This window comes from Ambystoma mexicanum, chromosome 9, assembly GCF_040938575.1.
Source record: "Ambystoma mexicanum isolate Mex_15411 chromosome 9, UKY_AmexF1_1, whole genome shotgun sequence".
In the NCBI taxonomy this organism is placed as follows: domain Eukaryota; kingdom Metazoa; phylum Chordata; class Amphibia; order Caudata; family Ambystomatidae; genus Ambystoma; species Ambystoma mexicanum.
In genome coordinates, this window is record NC_090931.1 from 1,424,542,354 (window position 1) to 1,424,562,278 (window position 19,925).

At 51.9% G+C, this 19,925-nt stretch overlaps 1 protein-coding gene across 1 annotated transcript in view; it reads left to right on the plus strand.

Annotated features, from left to right (window-relative positions):
• The window catches only part of ARPC2 (actin related protein 2/3 complex subunit 2), a 294,972-nt gene that overhangs the window by 122,060 nt on the left and 152,987 nt on the right, over window positions 1–19,925 (plus strand). The window contains exon 3 of the mRNA XM_069616822.1: window positions 18,324–18,436. Coding sequence (XP_069472923.1) covers window positions 18,324–18,436 — 113 coding nt within the window. The remainder of the gene's footprint in view (window positions 1–18,323; window positions 18,437–19,925) is intronic.

Consider the following 19,925-nt stretch of genomic DNA (forward strand, 5'->3'; position numbering starts at 1 on the left):
AGGAAAGGCTATCTCCAAGCAAGGTCTGGCTCGTTGGGTGTCTTCGGCAATTACCTTTTGTCACTCCAAGGCCGGGAGACCCCTGCAAGGACGCGCTAGAGCCCATTCCACGAGATCGACAGCCTCCTCCGCGGCTCTATGGGCAGGAATTCCTCTGCCAACATCTGCCAGGCGGCGGCATGGTCTGTCCCACACACGTTTACACGCCATTACTGCCTGGAAAGGCAGCATGCGGATGAGGTACAGATGGGACGGGCAGTGCTGTGCCATCTTTTTCAATGAGGTAAGCCAAATATGGTGAAACTGTTGTCGCTTACTTTGCCTATGTTTCCCTTGAGGGGCTGGTTTTGTCAAGTATACAAATATATATTTTTATATATATATATATATAGATAGGTGAGTGAATAATTATGTATATACATATGCACATAACTATGTACTATGGAAATGCTTATATCAGATAAATAAGTTGTTGCTTACATACACACTTGAACTGGGAATGTTTTGTGTCTTTGTGAATGTAAATTACATTGCACTCTCACCTCCTTCTTCGATGATACTGCTATACAATCTATTCTAAGCATGTGAATCCATGAAAGATCCAATGCTGGAGAAGGGAGTAGTTTCTTACCTGTAACTCCATTTCTCCAGCGTTGGTATCTTTCATGGATTCACATGCGCCCTCCGGCCTCCCCGGAATGCAATGTGAAAGATATGTATGTAAGCAGGTTCCCCCCTTTTCCCTTTGGAGGGGTCGAAATCTGAAGGGACCCGCGGGGGCGGGGCTTATATACCATTACGTCCAACGGGGCGTGCGTGGGCGGCCCCGCAGAGGACGTAAACGGGGATAGGACACACAAGTGTCAGAAGTTTTTTCCTATTGGAAACGACTATATATGTGTACCGAGGGTTCCCAGTCTGACGACGGGGAATATTCTAAGCATGTGAATCCATGAGATACCAACGCTGGAGAAATGGAGTTACAGGTAAGAAACTACTCCCTTTCTACGCAGGGCTCGGCACGCGGCCGTAGCCCCGCCCATCTCTGCTACGCTCCACGCATCGCCCATCAATCCTTTTCTCCGCTTGCTCGGGACTGAACGCACTTGCATCCGTGGAAGATTTTCTTCCCTTTTTTTCCTCCTCTGGCTCTCGCTAGCGATCGTGTACTAGTCTGTCTGTCGTTCAAACTAGACTCCTATTTTTATTGCGATTCCCTTTCAGTCCGGGCACTTCTGTCGATTGGAGCGGTGGGAGGAGGTATTTCGACGTACTCCTCCTTCGCATTTTCAATCTTTCATTGACGAAAAGAAGAAACACCCGTTAAGTTCTTTACTTTTCAGAGCACCCTGGCCGGGAGACACCTTTCCAGGCTCTTCCCGGGCCGGGAGGAGCATCGACCGCTCTATCACCGGGGATTGCTCTGAGGTGCCTTCTGGGCCTAATAATTGTACCAGAGTTTTCTCCGAGGGTCTCCGTAAAGGGTCTCCGTAAAGGGCCTGTGGATACTGGAGTACGCTCGGAGGTCCCTCCTGTGGGGGCTGCTTGTAGACCCAGTTCTACTGAGTCGTGGGGTACCGGAGCTTGCTCTGAGGCCTCTTTATTGGCTTCGCTCAAAAGTACTGGGGTGCGCCCTGAGGCCTTGGTTGGCCTTGGTGTTACCGAACGGATGTTCGAGGCCCGCGCTAGTAAGGCTGTAACTGGACCTGGGTCTGAGGTCCCTCGTACAGAGGCTAAGGAAACCAACATTTCTCAGAGGCCCGACAAGGCCTTATCGGTGAAAGCTGTTTCTCACCGTTCCTGCTCTTGTGGCAACGCCAGAATTGTTGAGGGGGCAAGGAGTGAAAGTTCCTCCTTTACTGGCAGTGCCAAGGTCCTTCCTGTGAAGGCTAGTTTGGCTATTGGTATGTCGCAGAAACATTCCAGGCCACATAGTACCGACTCGGCCGAGGTTCCTTGTGTAAAGGCTAAAATTAAGACCCCTGATCCACCGACGGGGACCCCTGCCTCACTTCCACACGTGCTGCAGTTCCTCTCAGGTGACCCCAAATGGCAGCCGTTCCCGCCACGACCACGGTGGCCATTTTGGGTGCTTCTCCTACAACTACGCCATCGGCCTCAGTTGTAGGAGTTTGTTCTGTGGGAGAACATAAGATTCCTTGTGCACATCCGTTTCGTCCAGTTTACGGCTGGAACGCTCGGATGCCCCTTCCGCACAATATCTCGTTGCCTGTGGGTTCGGCACCCTTGATTTTTGTGGACTCTTCGGGGGATGGGCCTGTTTGGCAACCCTCCCACCTGCGTCCCTGGAATTATCCTCCTCATGAGAGGCCTCCTCCGGCAGCTCCAAAACCGTCTACGGAGGACGCCTTTTTCAGCAAATTTCAGGTGTTCATGCGTACCGACCCCATGAGGGAGTATTTCAAGGGTCTTTTTCGGGAGATATGCCTGCCTGCGCCTCCAGCTCCACCCGCTCCCCCGGTGGTTCCGCTGGCACCGCTCTTGCCTACGGTGCCTCCTCCAACCCTTCTGCCCTTGCCTCCATTGTCCCCCGTGGACAAGGCGGTGCCTGACATGGTTCAGCAGGATCCTGACCTGTCGGATGATGCGCAGGGCGATCAGGACAGCGAAGACCAGCCCCGCTCTGAGCCTTCCATGACCGGGTGCTGGACATGATGTGCCTATTGGATGTTCCAGTGCCCGAGGCACCCGCTCCACAGGAGGGTGTGCTTTTGGGGGCGTTCACCCTGTCTCCTTCGGATTGTACCGGCCTGTTCTTACAGACGGACGTTTTGGCCGAGGTCCGTAGGGTCTGGGAAAAGCCACACTCTGGACTTTGCATCAATAAGAAAATTGACGTGCGATACAGGCTGCATTCTTCGGAAGAGGTGGCCCTATCATCTTGTCTGCCCCTCTCCTCCACGGTGGTGGCTGCGGCCACTTTACAGTCCAGGCCTGCAGCATCTTCTACGACGGCTACTCGGGTCCTGGGGAAAGAGGACAAGCTCCTTGACTCCCTTGGGAGGAAGGTTTCCGCTAACTCGGCCTTGCAGCTCCAGCAGGCCAATGCAGAACTGGTGTTAGCGGGGGCGAATATGAAGATGTGGAAAAGTCTGTCGGAGTTCATTCCGGTCGAGAAGCTGGAGGACTTTAAGGTGGGATTATCAGATGCCAGGGTCTTGGCCCAGGATCTGCTGGAGGCCGCTGCTCATCACGTCAACACTTCGGCTGGGGGCCTTATGCTGGGAGTTGATACCTCTCGACAGGTGGGGTTGCATGCTACCAAGTTCTCAGGAGGTGCAGGACAAGGTGTTGGACCTGCCGTTTGACGGTAAGGAGCTTTTCCATTCCTCAAAGGATGTGGAGCTGACCAAAACAAAGGACAGCACCCAGACAGCTAAGTCCTTGTCCATCCTGGTTAAAACTCCTTTTAGGACCCATAGACTGTTGTCGCAAAGCTGGCCCTCCTCTGGTTTCAGGGGGTTTCTAGACCGGAAATCCCACAGAGTGGATACCCCTTTGGGTAATTCCTGCCAGAGGCAGCAACGGACTCGGTTTTTCTCCCGCTCCTCAGACTCCTCCTCGGGTTCAGGTGGTAACACTACCGAAAAGCCTGCCAAATGAGGGCTCTCTGCACTCGCACGAGACCCCGGTGGGAGGACGCATTGCATCTCATTGGGAGGCGTGGCAGACCATCACCGAGGACAGGTGGGTCTTGTCAGTCGCTCAGGCGGGCTTCCGCTTACCCTTACCCCACCCATCAACCCTCCTTTCCATCAGTTGGGGTCAAAGGTCAAGCTTCAGAAACTTCTGGACCTCAGAGCTGTGGAACCCGTTCCCCTTGGGGAACGAGGGGAGGGCTTCTACTCCTGGCTGTTTACGGTGCCCAAGCCCAACCAGGCTAGCCTGCGCACCATCCTAGACAATTCCCAGTTCAATCTTTTCCTAGCCCAAAAGAAATTCAAGATGATCACGCCCGGCCAGATACGGTCCCCCTTGCAGATGGGCGATTGGCTCAGCGTGGTCGACCTTCAGGATGCGTACATGCATATTCTGCTCTGGAATCCACACAGGAGATATCTCGGTTTCTCTGTGGGAGAGGAGCACTTCCAGTTTCGAGTGCTTCCTTTTGGCCTCAGCCTGGTGCCGCGTGTCTTCACGAAGAGGATGTCGGTTATTGCGGCCTACCTTTGTCTGCAGGGTATCCATGTGTATCCATATTTGGACGATAGGCTTTTAGACATCCCTTTACCGTTGAAAGCCGCCTGCAATCTTGAGTCTCTCCTCCAGCTCCTGTTCCACCTCGGGCTGTCGATGAACTGACGGAAATCTTGCATGACAGTCTCTCAGGACTTGATTTTCCTGGGTTTTCGCTGGAACACTATCGACTGCATAGTGTACCTGACCGGGGACAGAATGGCAGATCTGTTGGCCACGTGTCAGATGTTTGAGCAGTCGGAGAGCATGTCGGCCTGGTGGTTCCAGAGGCTTCTGGGCCTCATGCTTATTGGCTCTTCCTTTTGCTCGTCTCAAGAGGAGACGGACTCAGATGGCTCTTTAGAGTTCTTGGCTTCAGGCTGTGGATCCGGACTCCCAAGTTCATAATGATTCCGGCTTCCATGAGAGCGGACTTGGAGTGGTGGTCGTCTCTCAGCAACCTGTCAGTGGGGGCGGGTTTTCAGGACCCATCCCCTATGGTGACGGTCACGACGGACTCCTCCCTTCTAGAGTGGGGTGCGACGTTGGATCTTCTTCAGGTCTCGGATCTTTGGTCGTTTTAGGACAAGCTCCTCCATATAAATCATCTGGAGCTTCTGGCGATCTTCGTAGCGCTCCAGGCTTTCAGACTGATCATTGCCAACAAAGTGGTCCGTATCCGCACGGACAATGTGGTGTCAATGTATTACATCAACAAGCAAGGGGGCACCAAGTCTCCCCCCCTCGTGGACCTGTCCATCCAGATTTGGGAGTGAGCGGTTTGTCATGGTGTCTGGCTAGTTGCTGTAAACATTCCGGGCCAGCTGCATGTCACGGCAGATGCCCTCAGTCGGCGGACGATGGTCAGCTACGAGTGGGAATTGAAGGTGGAGATCCTCTCATGGATTTTCCTGCGTTGGGGCACTCGAACTCTTTTCGCGACAGCGGCAAACAAGAAACCTCCTCTGTATGCCTCCAGAAACGGGCTGGGAGCCTCCTCTCTGGGGGATACTCTCGAGATTCCATGGCACAACATGAGGGCTTATGCTTTCCCGCCTCTGCCTCTGGTTCATCTGCAAACTGAAGAACACAGTGATCTGTTCCCTTCTACTCATAGCCCTGTGGTGGCCGGCCAGGTTTTGGTTCTCAGAAATTCAACTTCTGTCGGTGTATCTGCCGATCAGGTTACCGGTGAGCCCCGATCTTCTTCACCTGGGGGAGCAACAGCTGTGGCACCCCTGCCCACATTCGTTCAGCTTGGCGGCATGGTGCCTGAGTTCAGGTCTTTAGAACATCTTAGCCTGTCTGCGGATAACATGCATATTATTCAGGCAGCCAGGAAACCCTCGACTAGGTCCCAGTACAGAAGCAAATGGCTCAGGTTCTGTCATTGGTGTCTACAAAAACAACTGGACCCAAGGGCGGCTACGATTGACACGGTACTGTCTTTTGTATCCCACCTAGTGGAGTTGGGAATTCACGTTTTGTCGTGCAGAACTCATCTTTCGGCGGTATCTGACTATCAACGGACCAATGCTCTTACACTCTGTCTAATCCAGTGGTTAAGAGACATTTCGCAGGCTTGACGCACCTTTATCCCCCGGTTCGTAGTCCGCACCCGTCGTAGGATCTAAATGTGGTCCTTACGGCATTGTGCCATAAACCTTTCGAACCAATGGCGACGGTGGATCTCAAGCACCTGTCGTGGAAGGTGTCCTTTTTGGTTGCCGTTACCTCAGCAAGGCGTGCGAGTGAGCTCCAGGCTTTGTCGGTGAAGCATCCCTTCTTGCTTTTTCACAAGGATAAGGTGGTCCTACGCCCAAACCCTTCTTTCCTGCCGAAGGTGGTCTCTGATTTCAATCTAAATCAATCTCCCTGCCGGCCTTTTTCCCGAACCTTGCTTCAGAAGCGGAAAGGGTTCTGCACTGCTTGGATGTTAGAAGAGCTCTTAAGTTCTATCTGGTCAGAACCTCCGAATTTAGGAGCTCTTCTCAACTGTTGGTGACCTTTGGTAATCCACAAGGTAAGTAGGCCTCTAAGGCGACCATCTCCAGATGGATTGCTGCCTGTATTAGAGTCTTACATTGTCCAAGGAATGCAGCCTCCTAAAGGTATTCATACACACACCTGGTGCGGGGCAAGGCAGTTGCCTTTCAGAAATGTGTCCCCTGGGAGTCCATCGCTAAAGCAGTGTTACGCTCACCTGGTAGCCACGGGGACGCCACCCACCCCTGGTTGAATGATTTGCACTCTCGAACCCTCTCCCGGGCCGTTGTTAAGGCCTCTGGTTAAAGATGGGTCTGCAATATACGAGAGCTGGATTCAATACCAGATTGTCTTTGTTTTCCCAACTCCTTCCTCCCCCTTGGGCCCTCTCCTCACCTTAATATTTTAGAAGGTGGATTCTCCGTCCTGCTTCTCGGGCCAGGGGCGTGTAGATGTGGGGGGCGAGCAGCGACCAAGTTACTTAACTGGTGCAAGCCCCCCCCTGTGGGAATCCAGGCCTGCTGCGACTCCGTAGGTTTTCTGCTTTACAGTCTTTATATGCAGTTCTTATGTTCCTCTTAGTTCCAATAATAATGTCTTGCTTCTTTCCTTTTAGGTATGGAAAGGTATTTTGGAGTTGTCATGCAGTTTGAAGATGAGCATGGGCCGGTAGGCGAAAGCGCGGTTTGCGTGATGCTGTCCGGTGAGTAATGCGCGATGCGCAGCGCTGTTTCGCCTTTTATATTGCTAACCTGTGTCTTTTCTCTCCTTGCAGGTTGCGATGTTCTTCGCCGAACGCCGTAATGTTCCAGCAATGATACTGACCAGGAGATGACTACTCGGGTAAGAATTGTGTGGCTTTCTTCATTCGGAAGGAAACGTGAGTAAACGCTTACTAATGCCGTCTTTCTTTCTCCTCTTTCCAGGTTATGGTATTCCAGGATGCATGCGGTGCGGGATGATAGAGTTCGTGCCTTCAGGTGAGTGGAACTGAAGTCCGCGATGGATCGAAGACCGGATACTGTTCTAGGTAAGTTTTGTAGTGTTCTTTCTCTCTCTGCAGGTCCTTGGTTTCAGGTAAGCTGGCATCAAAGAACTGGACACGGTGAGCGTTACGCTGCCCAAAGCATGTTCTGCTGTTTGGGTGCAGTTTAAATAGTCTCAGGTAAAGTAGTCCAGGTAAAATAGTCCCAGGCCTGCCACACCCAAAGTAGTCCAGGTAAAGTAGACCCAGGCCTGCCACACCCAAAAGACTAGACCGCATAGCTCAGTTCCTTGTAACTGAGCTATGTGTGTGCCTCCATGTTGGCTGGACCCCCCCCACACCCCCAAGTTAAATAGTCCCAAGTAAATAGTCCCATTCTAATGTTGGTCTTCATGGTGGTTAAGAGCCTGGCGCCAAAGGAGCCAGGACTGACTCCAAGAGTCTTGGATGAGGCTTTAAGGCCTTTGACCTGGCCCTAACTGGAAGGCTGACTTGCCAGTGAGGGCTAGGGGCAAGGGTCATGACAAGCGGCTACTTGGGCCTCGCCATCAGCTTTTTGTAAACATTGTCTAGTTCTGAGCTCCAGGTCTGATGTTCAGTTTGGTCAGGCTGTGGTGAAGAACCTTTTTCAGTAAGGGATTTTCCATCCTGTAAGGAGTGCTTCGGAGTTCTCCCATAAGTATGGAGGAAAGGGGACGGGACATAGGAGTATAACTAGGTTACTCACCGTAGTGACCACCTTACTCCTAGTCCATAGTCCCCTTTCCTCTATACGCCCACCCTCCGTCACCTCTAATAAGGTTCCTCTGTTCTCCAGCATGGGGTCTGGCATGGATTCACATGCTCATGAATATTCCCCGTCGTCAGGCCGGGAATACTCGGTATAGAAAAAATCAGTATCAGTTTCGTTTCTGATCTGTCTTTCTTAGTAGTAACCAATCACTGGTCTCTGGGTCATACTGCCCTCTCCCTAAGCCCCGCCTCTGGCAGCCATCCTCAGATTTTTACCGCACGTTGGTCCTCGTGCTGTAGCTCTCGAGCTTATGCTTAGTTTTCGTGCTTTTTCAGGAGATTTTTCTCATTTTTCGGTTAAATTGAGCCTCAAGCTCCACCGTTTCTACATCCGATCAACGGACACCCATGTCAGAGTTTTCTATGCCCCTCAAGGGTAAAGATTTCGTCGAGTTACGCTTTTGGAGGATTCCAGAAGTTCCGAGGCCTACCCTGGACATGGCCCAGGAGAATGGAAGCTCGACGCCCGGGAAGCTGTTCAGGACCTGCCCTGGATGCCAGCTACAGAATGTGTTCAAGGAGGAAGAGCATTCGTTATGCCTCTACTGTCTCCATGAGGACAAGACGCACGTGGAGAAGGACTGCGTTTTGTGGGAACATGTCGGAGCGGACCATGAAGGATCGCCACCTCCTTCTCGCCAACTGGCTGGAAGGGAAGAGCCCGTCAGGCGAGAAGAAGAAAAAGAAGTCCGAGCAGTCTTCCAAGTCCTGTGAGGGCGCCCCGGCGACGGGGGCCCAACAAAAGGCCAAGCACCGCGAGTCCGCGAGCACCGGGAGTGCCGAACGGTTGGGCTCCTTGGCTGCCAGGCAGGGCGCATCCTCCCCGGCGCCATCAACCACGAGCCAACGCTCTGGCTCGGGTAAAAGGAAGTCCAAGAACCCGGCGAAGCTTCTGGAGAGGCCCGGTCGATCTCGAAGATTCCGCCAGAGGGGGAGCGAAGCTCGGACCCTCCCCCCAAGGTGACGGCCCCAGGCATACAGAAGGTGACAATGGCCTTAATTCACCCTGCTAAGACCTTGATCGAGGATGTCGCAGCGGCCCTGGCTCAGCCTGTGGAGGCTACGCCAGTGGAGGCGAGCTCAGGGATCCAGAGTCTCCCTGCCACCAGGAAGGGAGTTCGCTTTCAGGCCCATCGAGAAGACCCCCACGAAGTCCCTGTTGGAAAAGGAGGGGGAGGGGCAGGTGGCCATCGTGGATACGGACACGACCTCTGAAGTGCTCATCGAAGTCGTGGAGGAGGCCCAGCCCATCGGGAGGGATCCCAACGAGGGCGACGACGAGAGCGACGGTGCCGCCGACGAGGTTCCTCAAGAGCCCTCGCACCCGTCGTTTCCGGTGCCGTAGGACACTTCGGCGGCCATTTTGTCAGCGATTCAGTCCATATGCTCGGAGATAAGGACAAGGTTGCCCCTCCCCCCGACGGAGGTACCTGAGCCAGACCCGACGGGGGAACCGGAGCCGGGACCTTCAGAAAGTCCACCGCATAAGAAGAGGACGCATCCTCTGCCACCTCTCCCACCTCTGCGGCCTACTCTGCCTTCCCCCCGGTCTACTACCCACGGGGATGATACAGGCACAGACACGGCTACGACGGGTACAGATGACGACGGAGGTGACGACGGGACGTGTCCCCCGTCGCCCCCTGCTCGGGCGTCCCCGCCCGACGAGATTGGATCCTTCCATGCCATGATTTCCAGGGCATCCGAGCGCTGCCGCGAAGAGAAGAAGGAAGGGTTCCTTTACCAATGGCGCAAGGCTAAAAGGAAGACGGTCCTCGCCATACCACTTCTTGATGACATCTGGGATGAGGGGGCTCGCCCTCAAGAACCCTGCCACGGCGCCTGCAAAGAGGGACCGGTACGAGAAGAAGTACCGGGTCCCTGACGCTGCCCCCTTGTGCCTTCGGGCACAACCTACCCCGGATTCGGTCGTCTCAGCGGCGGCAAAGAAAGCTGGGGGGGCATCGGCCTCGACATAAACTTCCTCGCGGACGGCGAGGGCAGGAAGCTGGACACGATGGGAACGACGGGTCATCTCATCCGCAGCGACGACTATCAAGGCGGCCAACGCCCTGGCTATCGTAGCCTGCTACGACAGGGAGTTGTGGTTCAAAATCGCAAGGGCTGAGGCCCTTGATATCTTACAGGAAGATGAGATTGCTTCGGACCATGCCATCACGGTGACAACAGACATCGCTGACACCCGTTTCCGTCAGTTGGGCAACGGCGTTTGCCTGAGACGACGAGGATGGCTCAAGGCGACGGATTTCCGCCAGGACGTACAAACCAAAGTTTTGGACATGCCCTTCGACTGGAACAACCTGTTTGGGAAGGCGGTTGATGAGTCCCTTCAGGCTATCAAGACAGACACAGAGACTGCCCGGGCGCTGGGAGTGCTCCAACGACGACGGCCGTCCTTTCGGAGCTCCGGAGGCAGACAAGGTGCCTCCAAGGGATCCAGCAGTGGCTCCTCGACGTAGCGGCAAGATCTTTGTCTCAGGAGGCCTTCAGGGGACGCGGCAAGTCAGGTGGTGCCCGTCGTCGTCGACAGGGAGGTCAAGGAGGCAAGGCGGCCCCCAAACAAGATTGAACCGACCGTGGGGTCGGGCCCCCGCCGAAGCACCCCGGTGGGAGGCCTGCTGACGAGGTTAGTCAGCGTGTGGGAGTCCATCTCCACCGACCGTTGGGTGCTGGATGCCCTGGTTCAAGGGCACGCTCTTGAGTTCCAGAAGAAGTGCCCTCGCGTTCCACCTGTGGCCAGGAAGGAAAATCATGTCCCTCAACTACTGTTGGAAGTAAGGGCGATGCTCAAGCAAGGTGCCATCTAGCTCGTCCCAAAGAGGCTTCGGGGCTCCGGAGTTTACTCAAGGTACTTCCTTGTAAAGAAGACAGGAGGATGGCGTCCCATCCTGGACCTGCGACTACTGAACAAGTACATCCAGGCACAGAAGTTCCGGATGGTCACCCTCCAGCATGTGCTGGGACAGCTGGAGGAGGGCGGTTTCCTGTCGTCATTGGACTTGGAGGATGCGTACTTCGACATCCCCATTCTAAAAAGACACCGAAAGTTCCTCAGGTTCGTGGTCCAAGGGCGGCAGTACCAGTTCAAGGCCCTCCCGTTCGGATTGAAGTCAGCACCCAGGGTGTTCACCAAGTGCCTCGCACCGGTGGCGGCGCGGCTGCGCCTGCAGGGGATCCACGTCTACCCCTACCTGGACGACTGGCTCATCCGGGCAAGGACAAGGGAGCTCGCCGTGGAGCACACTGCGAAGACCGTCCAGCTGCTCACGGACCTGGGGTTCTCCATCAACTTTCCAAAATCCCACCTGGTCCCGTTGCAAGTCGCCCTGTTTCTGGGAGCCAAGCTCCACACGATGGCGCGGCTGGCCTCGCCTTCGGATGAAAGGACCAGGACCATCCTGGGCAAGGTGCAGCGTCTGCTGGCCACAGACATGGCCAGGGTAAGATCTATCAAGTCCCTCCTCGGGATGATGTCCTCCTGCATTTATCTGGTGCGCCTTTGCAGACTTCGGATGCGCCCCTTACAAGAGTTCCTTGACGTCGACTGGACCCAGCGGACGGACAGCTTCGAGGACAGGATCCCACTCAACGAGACGTTCCGTTAGGCGATCCGGTGGTGGGGTACCCGCTCTCATCTGTCGGCGGGCATGGACTTTCAGACCCAAGCTCAGCAGGTGACGGGAACGACGGATGCCTCCCTGGAAGGTTGGGGAGCGCACTCCGGAGATCTTCACGCGAGAGGCCTTTTGGCTCCCGGAGGAGAAGTCACTCCACATCAACATCTTGGAGCTCTGCGCAGTGTTCTGGGCACTCAGGTCTTTTCTTCCGTCCCTCAAGGGCAAGGTGGTGAGGATCTTCACCGACGACACCACCACAATGTTCTACATCCGGAAGCAGGGCGGAACCAGATCCCCTGCCCTATCCAAGGAAGCCCAGGATCTGTGGCATTGGGCCGTTGCCCAAGGGATGTTTCTGGTGCCTTTTCATCTGGCAGGAATAAAAAACACCATCGCCGACTCACTCAGCAGAGAGCTGCGCTTGTGCCACGAGTGGGAACTATGCCAGGATCAAGTGGATCGACTCTTCCGACGATGGGGCGAACCCCAGTTCGATCTCTTCGCGACGGCGACGAACTCACAGTGCCGGAGGTTCGCCAGCAGGTTCCCCCAGCCGAGGAGCATGGGCGATGCTTTCTCGTTCCCCTGGGACGGCCTATTTCTTTATGCGTTCCCTCCGTTGCCGTTGTTGCTCCGGCTCATCAACCAGCTCAAGAGGTCCTCGTGCAGGATGATCCTCGTTGCACCGGCGTGGCCGAGACAGATCTGGTTCCCGGACCTTCTGGACTTGTCAGCATCCACACCATTCAAGCTGCCGACGGACACGGAACTTCTCTCCAGAGAAGGAGGCGACATTCTACATCACAACCCAGAGTCCCTGAACTTGCAGGCCTGGCTCCTGCAGCACTAGAGTTTTTGGAGGGTACGACATGCCAGCCGACTGCAGAGAGGTTCTTGAAAAGGCCAGGGTGTCCCCAACTCTCAAGTGCTACGGACATAAATGGAAGAAGTTCTCTGTCTGGTGCCGTGCACAGAAGATTAACCCTCTGCGGATTACGGCCCCTCAAGTATTGCCGTACCTACTGTCATTGGCCAAGGCTGGACTAGCTCACGCTTCCATCAAGATGCATCTGGCCGCCAGCCATCTCACGATACACCAGGACTACGGGACGGGCGTCCTTGTGGTCTCATCGGCTGGTGAAGAAATTTATGAAAGGATTGTTCCGATCATTCCTGCCGGTAAAGGCCCCTGCCCCGGCGTGGGAGCTCAACGTGGTGCTGACCAGGCTCATGGGGGGGGCCCCATTTGAGCCCATGCATTCGGCACTGTTGAAGTTTCTGTCGTGGAAGACAGCTTTTCTCGTGGCCATCACCTCTGCACGACGAGTGGGAGAGATCCAGGCCCTATCTTGCAAGCCTCCATACTTGACTTTTCACGACACGACTTGACTTTTCACGACACGAGGGTGGTGCTGAGGACACACCCCTCCTTCATGCCCAAGGTGCCGTCGGACTTCCACCTCAACAAACCCTTGGTGTTGCCAGTTTTCTTCCCGTCGCCGGCTGAGAGGACTCTGCACTCGCTGGACGTAGCTAGAGCGCTGAAGTTCTACGTGGACCGCGCGAAGAGTTTTCGGAAGACATCGCAGCTGTTTGTAAACCTTGGACCTGTGAATCAAGGGAAGGCTCTCTCGAAGGCTTCCATTTCCAGATGGCTCTCTGGCTGCATCATGCACTGTCACAGATTGGCAAACCGACCGCTGCCCGGCCGTCCGAGAGCCCACTCGACCAGAGCGAAACGCTGCTACCACGGCGTTCCTTTCTGGTGTGCCCCTGCTCGACATCTGCAGGGCTGCGACGTGGAGGTCGACACACACCTTCACGAGATTCTACTGCGTCGATCGGGACTCCACGGAAGAGTCCAGGGTCGGCCATGTTAGGGAGAATTCTCTGTAAGGCTAATTTCCCAAACCTAGTGAGTCCCCCAGCAGCTTTGCTGGATTTTTGGGGTTTGTTTTTTTTCTCTCCTGCTAAGAGTGAGATTCTTTTACTCCCACTCTTAGACATGATTTGAGGTGTTCCTTTGTCTTTCCATGTGTTTTATGGGCTATGGGGTCTTTTACTCCATAGGGTTTCATGTGTTTTTGATGTGGGTTACACAGCACCCTCCGTGCCGTAACCCAGGGGTGTCGTAGCGACCCCCCGACATAGACTCCATAACCTGGGACTGACTACTGTCACCATTGGCTTTACTAGTCCCAAATTAGGAACAGAAACCAGTACAAACCATCATATTGTGGACGTACTGGTCGGGGCAATTCGATTGCCCCGGGGCCTGTTGTTCGAGGGGGCACGCCTCCGTCCCCCCTGATCGAGTTTTGGCTGGTGGCAGTGGAAACTACTTTTTATATTCGACCGCGAATATGTGTCTATGGGATTTTCCCATTGTTCGAGGCTACCAACTTTAATTATTTAATTCCTATAGCCTCGAACATACCGCTGGTTTATTTATTTAATATTAATTCACTGGTTGGTATTTTTTGCCAGAACTCTATTCTAAAATGGCGTTTGTGTTCTCTTCTGGGACTCCAACCCAAGTCGAGCCCTTTGTTCCACTTTTTGGCGGGCTTCTCCACAGAAGCCTCCAAAAGTGGTGCCACTCTGTCTGGGTACCACAGGGGGTGTGGGAGTGGGTTTAGGCACCCTGAACTGAGTTACCTTGGTAACTCAAGTCACACTCTTGTGTGATTGGCCCAAGTGGTGAGCCGGCCGGCTCACCACTTAGCATGTTTGATTGACAGCTAGGCTGAGTGAATGGGGGTGTGCTTCATAAAAGCAGGGCTTTGGGGACTGGAACTTCAGAAGTCGCCACAGGACCTAAGAATCCGAGGAGGGAGAAGCTGAGCCGACCTGCAACAACGACACCACCGGTGGAGCCCTGCTGAACCGTCTCACCACTTTTCCCGACGACAGAGGAGCTCTCCCGTCTGGAGAGTCTTCTTCCTTTGACTGGTGGGGATAACCAGTTTTGCCTTCTTTTCACCTTCCTGGAGCATCTCGTGGCTGCCTTGCCCGTGCCAAGCACCCCAGCAACCGGAATACCACGGTTTACCACTACTGCGAAGAGAAGGGTAGTACCTTTTAACCGAAGAACTCAGTGGCCGTTTTCTTCCCTGGCAGTGCAACGACCTTCATCTTTCCTCCACGGCGTGACCTCTTCTTCCTCTGGACGAAACACTGACTTGCACCTGCTGCCAGGAACAACTGCCCCCGCTGGAGCTTCTTTCACACTTAAGGTACTGTGTCCCGCCTGGCTTCCCTTGCGACAGATCGTTCGGGGTGACAGTAAAGCCTCAACTTTCTAACCTGGGCTAGCCTGGGACAACCTAGCTAACTTTTCCTGACTTTAATTTCATCCTTTTTGTGCGAACTATCTACAAGACTCTTGGGCATAACCCCACTGTGTGAACCAGGACCCCTTCTGCTTGCTCTCTCCAAGAGTGGGCCTTGCCCACCAGATTTCCTTGCTCTCCAGTAGAACTCTGCCTATCCTGCCTTACTGTGGTTCTTTGTAAAAGCATTGAAACTTGTGTGCTTCCTTAACTCTGCCTTTTTCCCCTCCCTTTCTTCATAACTTATTAGTGTCCTCTTACGTTAAGCGCTCACCTCTGTCTGAAAATAAGTGGTGTTTCTCACGAAGACTTGTCTAATAAGTGAATAGGGTTGTATAGTGATTGTGTGCTGAATTTACTTACCTCGTTTTTTGCTAGTGTAAATCACAAGGGTGTTTTTAAATAAATAATTATACACTTTTACACCAAAGCTCTGGTCAGTGTTTGTTTGTGCTACTGTGTCTTTGTACCTATTGTGTATACTCTGCATACTGCTTAACTCTTCTTGAGGGAAGTCTGACTGCTCAGCCACAGCTACCAAGTGAATCTGTGTGGTACAGACTGCTACCAAGTGGGTTTACTGCCAAACACCTGTAGTCTTAAATCTTTTGCAGTGGTCCCTAAGGTAACTGCACAGGTTTCTGCCTAACAGGCCAAGCAGTGCTGCGCAACCTGTTCGCTTAAGGTGAGCCTGGTGAGGAGGTAAGAGATGCTTAATGTTGAGTTGATGAAATGCTTAATGTTGAGCCTTGCCACCTCCCGTGGTTGTGCATGTGTATACTGCTATGTATTCTTATATTCATGAGCATGGGAATCCATGCCAGACCCCATGCTGGAGAAGGAACAAGTTACTTACCTGTAACTGTTTTTCTCCAGCATGGGTCTGACATGGATTCACATGCGAACCCTCCCGCCTACCCCTCTGCGGCTCTTCACTTGGTCATACTGCCACTTTACGTGCTACCAAATCTGAGGATGGCTGCCAGAGGCGGGGCTTAGGGAGCGGGCAGTCATTGGCTGGGGGCAGTATGACCCAGAGACCAGTGATTGGTTACTACTAAGAAAGACAGATCAGAAACGAAACTGATACTGATTTTTTTCTATACCGAGGATTCCCGGCCTGACGACGGGGAATATTCATGAGCATGTGAATCCATGCCAGACCCGTGCTGGAGAACAACAGTTACAGGTAAGTAACTTGTTCCTTATTGCTTAAAGGTCTCTGACCTGGCGATAGAAAAGGACTGATGGGCGATGCGCGGGGCTACGGCCATGTGCCGGGCACCGCGTAGAAAGAGAGGAAGGACTAAAAATGTTGGATGCTTTTACAAAGTGCTCCGGTCCCTTCCCACAGGACGGAGGAATGTCCCATAAGTATGGAGGAAAGGGGACTATGGACTAAGAGTAAGGTGGTCACTACGGTGAGTAACCTGGTTAATACCTCTGTCACTTGGGTCATGAACATAGAAAAAGAGGTGTAATGGCTCCCTTGAAGGTATTTCCTAATGGGTACTACTGTACAATATATTTACGGTTTTGATGGAACTTGATTCGAATGAGAAGTCTGCAACTAAGGAGGGGGTTAATAAAGGAGGAAGCCACATGTAATTTTTGTAATTACATGGATTCCATTGAAACCACAAACACCTAATTTTGTATTTCACTGCACTTGACCTTTTAAGAAATAAATATTTGGTCCCCAGGTTTAAAAAGATGTTATGTGCAAATGAGGATAATCTATGGAAATGTAGCCTCAGGCTCTGTGAATGCGAATAGATGAGCAATAGCAGCCTGAATGCCGTTAAATTTTAAAAGGAGACACATTATCTGAGTATTAGTAAGGACATATGAGTTTTTTAACAAATGTGATTTTCTTAGACTCATGGTATCATTGGTTTTAGAACTTTGTTTTAACTTTGATATTTGATTGAATTAACTGTACTGATGAATTGTTTGTTTTTATATGATATGTAAAGGTTTATTTTATAAACGAAATGCATTCAATAATGTAAAAGAAATGCTTTTCTAATATTGTTTTATTTTATTTTTTTAAATGGGTCAAACCTTGCCCTAGTGCTCATGCCGAGTGTAACTTTGCACTTGCACTGGTGCAGCGTTTCTGCAATCTAGCCCATGTTGTGCAAAATGGATTAAGTTTCCACGCGTTTCTTCGTATCTGTTAACAGGCAAGGCTTACTACCCATTAGTTGTGATGTTTTATATTCAAATTAAATTGTAATGAGTTTGAGAAAGCAGTAAACCGCTTTTTTATAAAACTGCCTTCGAATTTGAATGAAACCTTAATTAAATGCGTGTTTCTTTATTTACTGCTCCTTTCAAACACACCAACACACACATACTCCCCTCCCCCCACCCCATTAGTAAATGCAGTGGTGCGATCTTGTCGTTCATTGAAACTTGTACAGTGCAATCCACAAAGTTCACTCTGCTACTTCGTTGGGAATACAGAAGTCTTACTTTTTCTTTTTTTTTTTATTTTACACATACCTCATAAATGAAAATCTGCAAGGTCCATTTAGTCTACATTAACAGTGCACTTCTTAGCAATAAGTCCTGGGAACAAGGCTTCAGGAAATGATCTGAGCTCTATGTTCTACTGCTCAACTCACCCGTCGTGACCTGAACCATCACTTCTCCAAATGTTTTCAGTTGCACTTAAGTGTACCAAACCTGCAGTCGCATAACCGCTTTTCTGCTTCTCGAACAGTTAAATCATTTTCATTATCTAATGCAGGGAACTTAGGTAGTCTACCTGGGTATCCGATGGTGGCTTAATTCATCCTTGCATGGCCTTATGGGCACTCTTGTATTAGCCAACAAATTGATATGTACTGGAAATCGCTGTTAATGGGCTGTATTTTTCCCTTTTGTATTTTTCACTTTTCTTACCTCAAATAGGCTTGTTCTCACATTTTAGAGCAACGGCCCGGTTTCCAGCCCAAAAGTCTGAATTTGCCGACACTGTTCTGAAAGTATTCAGTGATGCCTTGTTTGTCCAGTAGCTGTGCAAGGAGTGAGTGTACTTCTGCGTATCCTGCATGACCTATTTCAGTCCCTCGACTGGAAGCAGATGGGGCGTGCACACAGAGGTAGCCATTTTCAGTTACTGCCTGAGATCATATTTGAGCTTTTAGAACCCATGCCTGTGCTGCATAAATTCATGGAGGATCTCGACTGACCTCTAGAGTTGGAACTCCAGGTGTTTGGTCATGGCTCCTACAAAAGGTGTTTGCAGAAATTGTAGGTTTATTCATTGCTCGCAGAGGATCACAATCCCATATGCCCAGAATTGATTGATACATTTCTGCTTTGTGATTGTCCTCCTTTGTCACTGGTTCACCTTTAACAGCGATCCTTCTGCTTTTCTTGCAGACTTCGATGGTGTCCTCTATCACATTTCTAATCCCAATGGAGACAAAACTAAAATGATGGTCAGTATCTCTCTGAAATTTTACAAGGACCTGCAGGAGCACGGTGCCGACGATGTGAGTTATAGAAATTATGCTCTGGTGGTGGTAGTGATGCAGTAGATTGAATGCAGGAAGTAATCCATGTTAAAGTGGGGCGAAGTGTGATGTTGTTGGTTGGTACAATACAGGGTCTTGACAATGCTGCTTGTAATGGATGCCTTCCTCCCCCACATTCCTCAGCTTGGCTATTCTATCTTCCTGAAAGGTTTTCGCCTCCAGAGGGTGCGCAGTTGCGCACCCTACACCAAATGTGACTTTGGGGACTGTATATATGTAGACACTGCGCCCCATGACCTCTGTCCTTTTTATGTGCACTCCGCACGCTTTAGGAATGTCATTTGTCATTGCAGAAACCTTTCTATTTTAAGATGCATGACCCTTACAAAGGCTTCTTTCTATCCCTATTCAGATTGCGTGAGGCAGATGCCGTTCTCGCACTCCGCCAACCCTGGCCCCAACCACCTAGTATTTGCCTGCAGTTCGTTGGGGGGGGGGAAAAATCAATGCATTCAAATGCCCTTTGAGTGTCGCTAAACCTTTCATCTACTGCCACAAGTGTAGCACAAAGTCAATTTCCAAGTCTGTAGGCGGAGTACAGGAGGCCATCAGTGGGAAAATGAATGGAGGAACGATCCGTGGTCCAAAAATACTAGAAGCAGTAGCATTACAGGAAGAGGTTCCGTTCTCATCCAATCATCACTCTTTCTTCCTTCAGCCTCAAAAACTTTGAGTCAACGCTCCAGATAGTCTTCAGAGAATTACACTCCTACTACACCTGGGGTATCCTTCCCCACTCAATCCTCTACACCGGGTGTGGGTGAGAAATTTGGGCAGACAATTTTTCCATGGCCTCAGACTCCCAGTATATAGGCCTCTGCGGCAACCACAGGACCAATCGGGCATTATGAAACCGGCAGAGGCTCCATTGGACCACAACCGCACACCTGCAGGCTCAGATGTGGCTCTAGTGAACAACGCTCCATCCCGGGCACTGTGCTGAAGTGTCTTCAGGAATCGAGATATTTTGTCCCAGAACCATCTGTCGCTTGGCACCACCGATGCGAGAACCTTGCAGGAGTGCACCCCACTTCCAATGATATCCCTTAAGATGTCTTCGAAGATGGGGATCCTGTCCGGACCCTGTCCCTTTTTGGATTAAACACCTTTACTCTGGTGAAGTTGAGCACTTCCTGGAGGGGATTCTGCTGTGAGGGAGAGGGACTCTTGGAGTTGGCAGCAAGTAGAAAGTGGCCAGGACACTCCAGCTGGATATCCTTCCAGCACAGACTTCGGGCAAACATTGCGCTTCTTTGCAGCAAGTGATGCTAAGGGGGTGGCAACATGACATTTGCATAAGGGTCCCCAGTGGGAGACCATGCTTCTGTTAAACATGGTGGAGGGAGCCTCTGTGTGCATGTCCTCGAAGTGCCCCTTATCTATCCTAGTGGTGGACCGGTACCATGCAAAAAAACATTTTCACTCAGTCTTGTTTGGAGTTTCTCTC